Genomic DNA, 14,166 nt, shown 5'->3' with positions numbered 1-14,166 from the left:
AGATAATATTGGAACAACTGGTAAAACTTGAATGGAGTCCGAGAATTAGGTAGTATTAATGGATCTGCATTCATTTTCCAATTCAGATGGTTACATTGTTGATATGCAAAAGGATGTTTGTAGGAAATGCACTCTGAAGTATGTTGTGAGAGGAAGGATCATAGGGTATGGCAACATCTTCTCAACTTATTAGGGGGAAAAAAGAAGGTCCCTGCACTGTACTTGCAAGTTTCCTGCAGGTCTGTAATTCTTCAAACATTTAGACAATTAAAATAATTTAAATATGCGTATCCGGAGAAGGCAATGACAACCCACTCCAGTACTCTTGCTTGGAAAATCCCATGGTAGGAGGAGCCTGGTAGGCCGCAGTCCATGGGGTCACGAAGAGTCAGACACGACTGAGCGACATCACTTTCACTTTTCACTTTCATGCATGGAGAAGGAAATGGCAACCCACTCCAGTGTTCTTGCCTGGAGAATCCCAGGGACGGGGGAGCCTGATGGGCTGCCGTCTATGGGATCGCACAGAATTGGACACGACTGAAGCGACTTAGCAGCAGCAGCAAGTATGCATATTTCTCAACTCAACAATTGTACTTTTAGGTACATGTTACAGAAAAATACTTGCACATGTGCCCAAAGAGTTATGTACAGGATGTTTATAGCAGTACTGCTTACAAGAGCAAAAAGAAATGGAAACAGACCTAGTGTTCACTGAAGAATAGTTGAAGTAAATATGGTTCTTCAATACAATGAAGTGTTCTGCAGCTGTTTAAAAGAATGGGATACTCTCAGTAAACTAGGGCTACAAGGGAATTTCCTCAACTTGATAAAAAATATCTACAAAAAACCTACAGCTAACATGATCAGGAACAAGGCAATGATGTCCCTTGTCAGCACTGCTTTTCAACATCATACTACCAGTCCCAGCTACTTAAATAAGACAAGAAAAGGAAAAAAGGTATAAAGACTGGAAAGGAAGAAATAAAACTCTTTTTGCAGAAGACATGATTATCGAAAAAAATCCACCCCAAAACTCAAAACTCCTAGAACTAATAAGTAACTATAGCAAGGTTGCAAGGTATATGGTTAATATAAGTAGATTTCCTATGTACCAGCAATGAACAAATGGAATTTGAAATATTAATAAAAAGCACAACACTGTTTACATTAGCAGCACCTCCCCCAAATAAACACCTTATAGAAATCTAACAAAATATGCACAAGATCTATATAAAGAAAACTACAAAACTCTAATGAAAGAAATCAAAAGAGAAGAGATATTTCATGTTCATGGATAGGAAGATTCAATACTTTCATAATGTCACTTCTTCCCAATTTGATTATAGATTCAGTGCAATCACAATTGAAATGTCAGCAAATGATTTTGTGATTGACAAACTGATTTTTAAGTTTATACTGACAAAATGATCAAGTTTATACTGAGAGGAAGAAAACCCAGAATAGCCAATACAATATTGAATGAAAAGAACAAAGTCAGAGGACTGACACTACCCATCTCAAGACTTACTATAAAGTTAAGATACTGTGGTATTAGCAAGAGACAAAGAGATCAATGGAACAGAACAGAGAGCCCAGAAACAGACTGACATAAACATAGTCAACTGATCTTTGACAAAGGAGCAAAGGCAGGATGATGGACAGTCTTTTCAACAAATGGTGCTACAACACCTGGACAGCCACATGGAACAACAACAACAAAAAAAAAACCCTAGACACAGACCTTAGACTTTTCACATTAACTCAAAATGAATCATAGTGCATTGGTTTCTGTTTTGTTGATAGTTTCCTTTGCTGTGCAAAAGCTTTTAAGTTAAATTATGTTCCATTTGTTTATTTTTGCTTTTATTTCCTTTACTTTAGTAAACAGATCAAAAATTAATTCCTGCGATTTATGTCAAAGAGCATTCTGCCTATGTTTTCCTCTAGGAATTTTATAGTCTTCAGTCTTACATTTAGAACTTTAATCCATTTTGAGTTTATTTTTGCATGTAGCATTAGAGAATGTTCTAATTTCATTCTTTTACACGTAAAAGATGTCCAGTCTTCCCAGAACCATTTATTGAAGAGACACTGTCTTTTCTTCAATGTGTGTTTGTGTCACTCACGTGGAACTAAACAGACATTTTTCCAAAGAAGATATACAAATGGCCAACAGGTATATGAAAAGATGCTAAACAATATCCATCATCAGGGAAATGCAAATCAAAACCAGAATGAGGTATCACCTCACACCTGTTAGAATGGCTAGAGCCAAAAAACATGCTAAGTTTTGGTGAGGGTGTGGAGAAAAAGGAATCGTTATGCACTGCTGGTGGGAAGTAAATTGGTTCAGCCACTCTGGAAGATAATATGGAGGGTCTTCAAAAATTGAAAAACAGAATTATAATCCATCAAATCCTACTTGTGGGCATATTGCCAAAACAAAGGAAATCATTATCTCAAAGATATCTGCACCACCACCCCCCCCCCCAGCTATGTTCCTTGCAGCCTTACTCCCAACAGCCAAGATATGGAAACTAATTGTCCACAGACTGATGAATGGATAAAGCAAATGTGGTATATACATACCACAGAATCTTATTTGCCATTTAAAAGGAGATTCTGCCTTTTCAACAATATGGATATATCTAGAAGGTATTATGCTAAGTGAGAAAAGTCAGAGGAAGACAAATAACTGTGTGACTTCACCTGCACATAGAGTCTAAAACAACCTAACTCATAGAAACAGAGTAGAATGGTGGCTGGCGACCAGGGACTGCAGGGGTGGGGAAATGGGGAGATGTTGGTCATTGTTGGTCATGGGGTATAAACTTCCATTTACAAGATGAATAAGTTCTAGGGATCTAATAAGTGTGTGGTATAGTGTGGTACCTATAATTAGCAATTTTCAAGAATATGATACACTCTCGTTAAGAGGGTAGATCTTAAATGTTCTCACCAGACACACACACACAAAAATGGCAATTATGTGTTAACTAATCTTATTGTAGCAATCACTTCACAATATATACATGTAGCAAATCATCACATTGTCAATTATAGATCAAGAATGCTGAGGGGGAAAAAGATAAAGAAAAAAAAAGATATGAACTGTGTGAGTCAGAGTTGGTGTATGCCTTGTCAGGAGGTTGCTAAAGCTATACACATAAACAAAAGCACACCAAGTGAAAACAATGGGCTAAAGACTTTAACTGACACATTAAAGAAGACAGATAGATGGCAAATACACATAGGAAAGCATGTTGCACATCATATGTCAATAGGGAATTCAAAGTAAAACACTGCGATAGCAGTATATGCCTATGAGAATGGCCAAAATCCAGAACGTGGACAACACCAAGAGCTGATAAGGCTGTGGAATGAAAAGGAAATCATATTACTGCTGGGAGTACAAAATGGTACAGTCGCTTTGGAAGACAGTTTGCTGTTTTCTAAGAACACATACATACCATATGATCCACCAATTGTGCTCCTTCGTGTTTACCCAAAGGAGTTAAAAACTTATGTCCAAACAAAAACCTGCACACAGATGTTTATAATTTCTTAATTCATAATTATGAAAGCTTGGAAACAGCCAAGATATCCTTCAGAAAGTGAGTGTTAGTCACTCAGTCATATCTAACTCTTTGCAACCCCATGGACTGTAGTCCACCAGGCTTCTTTGTCCCTCAGGAAGTAAGCAGATAAATAAACTGTGTTACATTCAAGACAATAGAATATTATTCAGCACTAAAAATAAATAAGCTATCAAGGCATGAAAAAACACAGAGGAACCTCCAATGCCCATACTAAGAGAAAGAAGCCAATTGTAAAAGTAACATAGTGTATGATTCCGACTATCTGACATTCTAGAAAGACAAATATGAAGACAGTAAGAACGATCAGCGGTTGCCAGGGGCTGTGTGGGGCAGAATGACTAGGTGGAGCACAGAGAATTTTTAGAGCAGTGAGACTATTCTGTATGATACTCTGATGGTGGATTTATGCCATTATTTATTTGTCTGAACCCAAAGAACGCACAACACCAAGTGTGTGCATGCTCAGCCATGTCCGACTCTTTGGGACTCCATGGACTATAGCCCGCCAGGCTCTTCTGACCATGGGATTTCCCAGACAAGAATACACCACCACCAAGAGTGAAACACAATTCAAACTATGGACTTTGGGTGATGATAATACTGTCAATATAGGTTAATCAATGGTAATGAAGACAACCTCCTTGTAAGGGGGGTGTGTTGGTAATGAGAGAGGCTGTGTATGTGTGGGGTCAGGAGGTATACGAGAAAACTACATACCTTCTGCTCAATATTGCTCTGAGCCTAAAATTGATATAAAAAATTAATTCTATTAAAAAGAAGAAAGGCATAAGCCTATGTGCTGACATGGGAGAGAGCTCCAAGACACAGTATTAAATAAATAAAGGTGCAGAGAAGTTTTTTTTCCATAAATATCTACATTTAAAACCATAAAAATCTTCTGGATGGAAGCTTACACACAGCCTGGTAACAGTGGTTATGTTTACAGAATGAGAAAAGGGGTCAGGGAGAAAGAGAACTTTTACTATTAATTTGAACCCTTCTTTTTTTAATTTTAATCACATATATAAAGTGATGTATCTTGTAATAATAAATAATTTTTAAAGTTCTCTATCATAAGCCAATCATCCTACTGGATGTTTCTTCAAAACTCTCTCTCTCTCTCTCTAATATAAACACATATAATGGAATATTTGTCAGTCATAAAAAAGAATGAAATAACATCATTTAAAACAACATGGATAGACTTAGAGGACATTATTCTAAGTGAAATAAGTCAGCCAGAGAAAGACAAGTACTGTATGATATCACTTATATGTGGAATCTAAAAAACACAACAAGTGAACCAATGTAACAAAAATGACTCACTGATATAGAGAACAAACCAGTGGTTACCAGCAAAGAGAAGAAACAGGGGAGGGGCCAGATAGGGGTAGGGGATTAAAAGGTATAAACTATTAGGTATAAAATAAATAAGCTACAAGGATGTATTGTACAACACAGAGAATATAGGCAATATTTCCTAATACCTATAAATGAAATTATTCATAAAAATTATGAATATGTTGTATACCTGAAACTTATATGACATTGTACATCAACTGTACCTGAATAAAAAAAGCAATAATACAATGTTGCAGATTTATGAACCCCTCACTGACCCTAAATTCAATGGACCCAAATGAGCTGTGGACAAAACCATTCAAAATTTCAATCTACATCCAGAGCTATTAAGACTTCAGAGCCTACAACCAAACACAGCTGCTAAAATCAAGATGGAAACAAACATTCTCATGAGAGATACCATACCTCAAATGGTCCTAAATACAGCTGCATTGTGGTGATCATTCTGTAATGTATAGAAGAATATAGAATTGCTATGCTGTGCCCCTGGAACTAAGAGTTGTAGATCAGTTTTACTTCAATAAAAAGATAAAACTATGAGGGAGATATAGCTCCATATCAGAAAAAAAAAAAAAAAGAAGACGTATAGGCTATATCCTATAACTCTTCTATGTGACCTATACTAAATGACTCAGTTTGGGTGGAGGGCAGACAGGAATCCTCTGTGCCAAGGACACTGATTTGCCCTCTGGTGCCAGGCACGCAGTAGAAACCAGCTGACTCATCACCGGCTCAATTTACAAGCCCCAAATCTCTATGCCTGGGAGGCTGGTGCTCCAGCATTGGGCAGAAAAGTTACTTCCAACACAGAGGGCCACAAATTTCTTTTAATGGAGAAAGCATATAGTGAGCTGGTTACACCCGTCGGAAAACATCCTTTCACATAAGACAGAACTTTGGAAATGTGTATGTCCTTGAGAAAAAATATGTAATAAGGAAAGTGCCAGTTCTACCCACTGGCACCCCGGCAGCCCAGGTCTGTCCTGAAGTGGACTGTCCCCCTTCGGGAGGGAACACAAACTTAACCTCATACTGCAACCTGACCCACCGTGCCTGGGTCACTGGTGTCTAAAGCTAAGGGCGCATTTAATGAGGGCTATAAAAATAGGCACAGCTTCCAACTAATAAAAATAAATGAAAAAAAAGTTAATTATACAATTAAAAAAATAAAAAAATAAATAAAAATAAAAATAGGCACAGCAGGCCCTTGTTAGAGGCTTCTGCCATGAAGTGGCTGAGATCCGGCACTTGCCAAAGCCTTGATGGAAACATCTAATCCAGGAGAGAGCCAATGCAGCTGATGCACCCCTTGAGTATCTTTCATGTGGATTTCACCACTCCCTGTTGCTTGCCCCCCCACCCACCCCCACCCCCACCCCACGCACTGTTGTCCTCTTGCTCTTCCACTGAGTTCAGGCTGAAAGCATACCCACTCTGGTCAGGTGTTTATATTCATTCTCTCCAGACCTGCCCTGTCCAACACGGTAGCTCCTGGCCACATGCTGCAATTCACATTAATTAAAATTCAATAAAAAATTTAAAAACGAGTGCCTTACTCACACTAGCCACCTTCCAGGTGCTCGACAGCCATGATTGACTGGGGACGACTGGGTTGGAGGGGCTCACAGAGAATCAGCCATCATCACTGCTCTAGACAGTGAGCTGCTGGAAGCAGGCATGGGGCCTGGCAGGAAGGAGGCACTCCCTGAAGGGTATGTTCATTGGGACCATCCAAACTGTCCCCAAGCTGTGAGAGTGCTACCAGTAGATTGTACCTGATACTGCTGCAGCTGCTGCTAAGTCGCTTCAGTCGTATCCGACTGTGCGACCCCATAGACGGCAGCCCACCAATCTCTGCCATCCCTGGGATTCTCCAGGCAAGAACACTGGAGTGGATTGCCATTTCCTTCTCCAATGCATGAAAGTGAAAAGTGAAAGTGAAGTCACTCAGTCGTGTCCAACTCTTCAAGACCTCATGGACTGCAGCCTACCAGGCTCCTCCATCCATGGGATTTTCTAGGCAAGAGTACTGGAGTGGGGTGCCATTGCCTTCTCCGTACCTGACACTACTTTCTAACAAATCCATTTGGGTTCCATGCCAAGAGCAAACTCCTCCCTGTAAAGCAATGTGTCTGTTCCCTACTGCTGGATGAAGAACCGCAGGGGCAGCCAGGATCTCTGCTTACTGGAGATGTCAGAGGCGAAGTCGCAACTCAGTCAGGGAGACGGGTGCCTCTCAAATGCCCGCTCACCTCCATCGCCCTGCTCTCTAAGGATGGTTTCCCTTCCACCCGTTTCCTCTGTTCATATAAGGCGCTTTCAATTTTTTTTTTGCAAGGGTCCAGTACAAATCCTAAACGAATAAATACTCACCTAAACTGCTTTGGTTCTCAAATGTTCAAATCTTGTCCTTTTTTGGTGAATAAGAACCCAAGGGACATCTGAGACTGGTAAGTTGTGGCTGCCTAATCTTAGGATTTCACTTGTCTGAGTGAAGCTTCCATAAATACTCCAACTATATTTAAGTTTGTCCAAGAAAGCTCAGACAACAGCCACCTGCCTGACACTGGGGCTAATGCCTGCATCGACACCACAACTGCAAAGGAATGGAGTTATTTATACTAGAGGAAACTAATTTGATCACTGGCGTGGCCGTTAACAAGAACAGGGAAGATCCACACTAGAAGATGGGCCAGAATGAAATTCAAATCATAACCCAGTAAATATAACTGTGGCACAAGCCCCTTGATCATCTGGGTTCAGGGAATAAAACTAAAATCAGCCCCGGAAGATTGAACCTACAGAGGGTGGGGGCATAGGGTGATTGAACCCGAAATGAGCCATGGAATAAGGACGTTCCACTTTAATGTGATAAAGACCTCAACTGATGCAGCTGCTTGTAAAGCCCTGTGTTTCCCTGGCCCTCTGGCAGGGGACCATTGGGCCGCTAAGTAATAAAAGGGAAACCTGCAGGTCAGAAAAACAACTTCCCACCCTGCTGCAGCAGGGGTTCCCTGCCAACCATGGGCATGTTCCTGAGAACTGCTTATGGGAAATTGCCACCACAAAGTCACAGGCGTGCATGGTCAATTTTACAAACGTCTCTGAACACACTTCCTCTGTCTCCTGCCTTGTGCTGGAGAGGGTGGGAGCAAACAGAAAATACTAAATTATGCTCGTCCAGATTTCCCCGAATTTCTGCCCCATTTTAAATCTTGTTGCCTCAATCTAGATTCAAATGCATGTGTCTTGATAAATTTACGCTTTTACACCTCCAAGCATGCTGAGTAATTAATATCCTCTGGGTTGGCAAGGCGCTGCAGCCTTGTGAGGGAACATGAAAATGGCTTTCCTCTGATTCTGATTACTAAACGGATTTAGCTATTGCCACCTGAGTTCCCACCAGTTTCATGAATAAATTTAAAGCACTCCCAGAGAAGACAAGAACGACGTGAAGGCAACAGTTCACCAGAAAGCAGGGATCAGCATTTCAGTCCCAAACAGTCACTGCCATCAACACATCTGCAGTGTCCACCCCATATTCACAGGGTGCACCTCATACCAGGCACAGTCCAGGGAAGGATGGAGATGCAGGTGACATGGCTAAGTCTTTTTAGGTATTTTCAGGAAGCATCTAAGTGTCCTGCATACATGGCAAATAGCTTGATTTTCAGTGCTGGGAGAGGAATTTTGCTTTACAAATTGTTTAAGTCACTTTGCTGATTGAAAGGACAGTTTCAGAAAAAGGATTAAGAAATAGGACAGTTTCTTTATTTCCATACAGAAAGGTACATGCTGCCCATGATGGCTGTTCAGAGGAAATTTCAAAGGTGCTTGGAAAGCCTGCAAGGATAACCTTTTCCACAGAAGTTGAAGCTGGCAGCTAGGAGAGTCCTCAGCCAAAAATAAATAAATAAATAAATAACTGGACTGGGCACCAGGAGCCCAGGAAATGAGGACTGACAGCTAATAAGTGTGTGGTGTCTCTCTGGGGTGATGAGAATATTCTACAGGTAGATAGTAGTGATGCTTGCACAACCTAGGGAATATACTATAAACCAGATTAAGCTGGTGAATTTTATTTTATGCAACTTATATCTCAATTTAAAAATGTACTAGTTGTCACCAGGTACTGCCCCCAGCATTCAGCTCTGCAACTGGGGTATCCAGGGCCTCAGAGATCAGACACCTGATCGGGTGGGAAGCTGAGGGCCACAGCAGTTAATCATTTGGCAGTGGAACCAGAAACAGTCCTGGAGCCAACAGATCCGATGTCTCGTCACAGCTCGGCCACTCACTGACTGGGGGTCCTGCAGCATTCACTTGACCTCATAGGAGGTCCTCATATGGAAACTGAAAGTATATCTGGTTGCTCGACCCAATAAGGCGGATGGCATGATGGAAACAAAGGCACCGTGAACAAATAAACTGTCAGGGTGATGTGCCTGGAGGTGTGGGGTCTTGGGACAGCCCTATAACAAGAGGCTCTTGGGGCCACAGTCTCTAAGAAGCAACACAAGATTCTAAGTGCCCTGCTGATGTCAAATCAAAAATTGGAGCTTCATGGGGTGGGAAAGGGAAGGTGGGATGAATTGAGAGTGGCACTAACATATATACACTGTCAGGTGTAAACCAGGTAGCCAGTGGGAAGCTGCAGTATAGCACAGGGGGCTCGGCTCAGTGCTCTGTGACAACCCAGAGGGGTGGGATGGGGCTTGGGGTGTGAGGGAGTCCAAGGGGAAGAGGGGGTCTGGATATGTAGAGCTGATTCATGCTGTTGGACAGCAGAAACGAACACACAACACTGTAAAACAATTATGGTGCATTAGCCACTCAGTTGGGTCCGACTCTGTGACCCCAGGGACTGTAACCCACCAGGCTCCTCTGCACATGGAGTTCTCCAGGCGAGAATACTGGAGTGGGTTGCCATAAAGCAATTATACTCCAACTTAAAATTAAAAAAAAAAATTGAAGCCTAAGGCTTCCCAACTCTGGTCCAAGGACATTTCAAGACAACACGTGAGGATCTCAGTGCTGATGCAGCTTTGGAGTTTAAAGAGCTGGGTTCAGGTCCCCTTCTGCCACTCACCAGCAGAAACACGTTGGACAAGAGCCTTGACACCTCTGTGCCTCGGTTTTCTCATCTGTAGAATGGAGATAACAAAAGACTCTACTGCAGTGGGTTGATGCGAGGATTAAATTGATCATTATGTATAAAGTGATTACCTGTCTGAAACACAGGAATCTCTCAATTATCAGCTATTATTATGTTTGGTATTAAGTAAAGTAGAATTGAATGGCAAATATACAAGTAGAAGGCCCTCAATAAACATGTATGAATAAATAGCTTAAGGTGAGAGTTAAAATGTCCAAAAGCTTAATAGATGCAGAGAGAACAAAGCCACATTCTGATCTACACTTACATAGTATCTGATGGACTTCAGGTCCTACTAATGTGATATTAAGCCTGGGACATCAAGGCACAAGACTGTCACAAGGCCATCCCCAAACACTGTTAAGCCACAGGCTCGTGACTAATGATAAACAGTGCACATGCCATTTCCTTCCCCTTTAGCCAATGAACATAAACACAAGTGGAGATTGGGGTATACTTAATTTTTTTTTTTTTTTTTCAGAAAAACCTGTGTAATTCCTTAAATGAGGAAGCTGTCTCTGGTTGATGTTGCATAGATGGAAGTCTTCAAATCAGAGCCAGAAAGGGCTGAACAAGACCTCAGAGATCATCAAGTCCAACCCACTCATTTCTCAGATAAAGAGAATCCATCAAAATGTTGATATATTTGGGGGGGAGGGGTGTTTCAAGTCTGTTCAACAAAGGAGAATCTCTTTGTAATACATACAGTTCATTATGCAGTTCACATGTTTTCACAAAGGCCAGGATGCATCATGGGCCCTGCAAGAGCCCACCTGGACAGAGCACCTGACCTGCTCAAGTCAACTTCAAAGGCAATGCAAGTATGTCGTGAGGTATGGCACTGGCAAGGGGTTTCCGCGTCCACATTACCGAGTAGGATTGGCAGTGGAGTCCGAGTCTACACTTGACAGGCCCATGGAGATTTTGGCCTTACCACCTGGCCAGGCCAATGTGAAGAGAGAAAGGCACTGTCAGCCCCAGGTGGCCATCCCAGCCCAGACCGTTCTCCCCAAATCCAACTGTACAGTAGGTCATGCTACCTGACCTGGAAGGGGAGATTTCCACAGCTGCAGAGAAACATGCTCAAACTGGCTGCTGTGTTCCCTCATCTTCCCAACTTGGCTTCCTCTCTTTACACAGAAGAGCTCCAGTGAGTGCATCACCACCGACCTAGGCACTGAGACAGGAGCATGGCCATTATTCTTTATTTTATTTTTGGCTGCACTGGGCCTTTGTTGCTGCACTCAGGCTTTCTCTAGTTGTGATGCATACACTTCTCATTGCAGTGGCTTCTCTTGTTGCAGAGTGTGGGCTCCAGGGTGTGCGGGTTTAGTTGCTCCATGGCATGTGGGATCTTCCCAGGCCAGGGATACAACCAGAACCCTGCTGTGTTGGCAGGAGAATTCTAAACCACTGGACCTCCAGGAAAGTCCAGCATGGCCATTATTCTTGACTCATCCTTCCTCGTTGATGAATCATCCATGACCAAACTGTGCCTATTTTACCACCAAAATATTTCTGTATTCATTCCATCACTTGCACTTCTGTAGTCACTCCTTTAATGTCTCATCTCAATGAACACAACAGCCCTTTAAATGCCCTCCTTAGCTTGAGTCTTCTATTCTGCTGCCAGAAAAATATCTTGCTACGTCTAAACACCTAGTTGGGTCACCCTTCGTTACTCAAAAATTCCCAATTTCTCTTCATTCTTGCTTACAGAATCAAGTCCAGACTCCTTGGATATCATTCTAAACCCAACCATTCTCTGCTACTTCCACACCCACTGCTGTCTTTACCAAAATCCCCATCTATTCCTATAGAGGCCTTCAGCATCCTCAGAAACGCTTGCTCCATGGAGCTCCTTGATGCCCTCCCCCTTTGCCAAGTAAAACCTATCACATGGGTCATCCATCTTTCACTCTAACTGCATCAGATACATCTGGGCCTGTAACTCTCACATATGCCTAGAAACTTTGAAGATGGGAGCATAGCACCAGGCCTTGTCATATAATAGCACTCAGTTCACTGCCCCAAATTAACTCCTACTCTTCTAGCAGATGCTTAGACTGGAAACCCAAGACCATCTACATTCAGGGAACCAACACTTAGAACATATTCTTTAACTAGTAAATAGACAGATGTTCTGTCAAGGAAACCTATACTCTTTCTCCTATAAGCACTGAAGTTTTCATAAAAAAACTTTATAACAAGTTGGTGTTTGCATCTTAGGAAGACAATGAACTTAATAGACCTCAAAACTCAAATTCTTTTTTTTGTTTCTTTAAATGTTATCTACCCCTTCTTGGTTGCCAAAAAACATTCTTCATTATTAAAGTTCAACAATTTAAAAATTTAATTCAGATTTCTTGTTTTAAATGATAAAATTCGACAGCACCCTAGGAACATTTTTGAACTTCAGGCCTGGCTTATTTTTTGTCAAACCTCCTTTCTGAAGTGCTTCCTTACTCATCCATTTGTTCCTGGTCATAAGGCTGACTGTCTTTGGATCAAGTGGCAACCTTTTGGATCAGTCAGAAGACAGAAGTCACGTTCAGGGAAAATAGTCCCCTGATGAGTGTCTGAGAAGATGTGAAAACTCTTCTTACCAAAGAGTCCTCTTGCCATAGGGCAAGTGAGAAGAAAAGAGGAAAAGGTCCATGCAGAGAAATGTCTAGATTATTTGGTCATTTTTCAATTGGGTTGTATTTGTTTGTTGACTTCTGAGAGTTCTTTATATAATCTGGACACAAGTCTCTTATCAAATGCATGAATTGCCAAAGTTCTCTCCTGTTGTGGTGTTTGTCTTTTCACTTTTTGGATGGTTTCTATTTTTTTTTTTAATTAGTTGGAGGCTAATTACTTCACAACATTTCAGTGGATTTTGTCATACATTGATATGAATCAGCCAAGGAGTTACATGTATTCCCCATCCTGATACCCCCTCCCACCTCCCTCTCCACCCGATTCCTCTGGGTCTTCCCAGTGCACCAGGCCCGAGCACTTGTCTCATGCATCCCACCTGGGCTGGGTACTGGATGGTTTCTATTGAAGCACAAACATTTTTTTTATTTTGAAGTCCAATTAATTTTTCTTTTTATCACATGTGCCCTATCTAAAAAGCCCTTGCCTAACCAAGGTCATGAACATTTATTCTTATATTTTCTTCTGAGAGTCTTATCGTTTTAGTTGTTACATTTAGACCTATGATCCATTTTGAGTTACTGTGAATGGTGTGAGATACAGGTTCAACTTCAATATTTTTTGCATATGGGAATCTAGTTGTCCCTGAACCATTTATTGAAAAGATTCTCTCCCCCACTGAATTGTTTTGGCACCACTGTCAAAGTTCTACTGATCATAAATTTGAGGATTTACATTCCAAGTCTCAATTCTATTCCATTGATCTTTGTGGTTATCCTTGTGCCAGTACCACCTAGTCCTGAATTCTGCTGTGTTGTATTAATAATAAGTTTTGAAATCAGTAAATGTGAATCCACCTAACCTCATTCTTGCTTTTCAAGGCTGTTTGGCTCTTTTGAGTCCCTTGAATTTCCATACGAATTTTAGGATCTGTTTGTCAATTTCTGCAAAAGAGGCAGCTGGGATTTTAACTGGGATTGCTTTGAATCTGTAAGTCAGCTTGGGAAGTATTAGCCTATCTATCTTAAACATGCTCAAATCTCTCTTTTGACTGTACATCCCCATCCCGATACTGCCTTCTCTCTCCTCCTGTTCATACCAAACTTATAAACAGGGTGTTCATGTTTGATGCTTCCAACTCCCTCCCCTCTTAATCAGCCCTCGATGTCTCACAGCCACCTCATGCCCAGCACATGCAAAACCAAATGCCTGCACTTGCCCCTCCAATCTAGACCCCTTGGCTGTGTTCATCTGTTTCACTGGGTGACATAGCCCCTTCTCCACCATCTACGCCAGAAACCTGCATGTCATCCTGGACAGCTACCTCCGCGACCCCACAAGCCATGCCATCAAGAGCTCGCAGTCCTACCACATGCCCTGTGCTGTCCTCAACCACGTCTCCACATC

The 14,166-nt window shown here is 41.6% G+C and overlaps 1 protein-coding gene across 4 annotated transcripts in view; it reads right to left on the bottom strand.

Annotated features, from left to right (window-relative positions):
- CD99L2 (CD99 molecule like 2) overlaps nucleotides 1-10,123 on the bottom strand; it is a 50,198-nt gene extending 40,075 nt beyond the window's left edge. For all 4 annotated transcript variants that reach the window (XR_006267500.1, XM_043458739.1, XM_043458740.1 and 1 more), the window contains exon 1: nucleotides 10,054-10,123. Coding sequence is in view for 3 of the 4 variants with exons in the window: in XM_043458739.1 (XP_043314674.1) it covers nucleotides 10,054-10,108 (55 nt within the window). In the remaining variant the exon portion in view is untranslated. The remainder of the gene's footprint in view (nucleotides 1-10,053) is intronic.
- Between the last annotated feature and the right edge of the window lie 4,043 nt (nucleotides 10,124-14,166).

This window comes from Cervus canadensis, chromosome X (genome assembly GCF_019320065.1).
Source record: "Cervus canadensis isolate Bull #8, Minnesota chromosome X, ASM1932006v1, whole genome shotgun sequence".
Classification (NCBI taxonomy): domain Eukaryota; kingdom Metazoa; phylum Chordata; class Mammalia; order Artiodactyla; family Cervidae; genus Cervus; species Cervus canadensis.
Note: the sequence above shows the minus strand (reverse complement) of the source record. Positions and strands in the feature narration are given on the sequence as shown.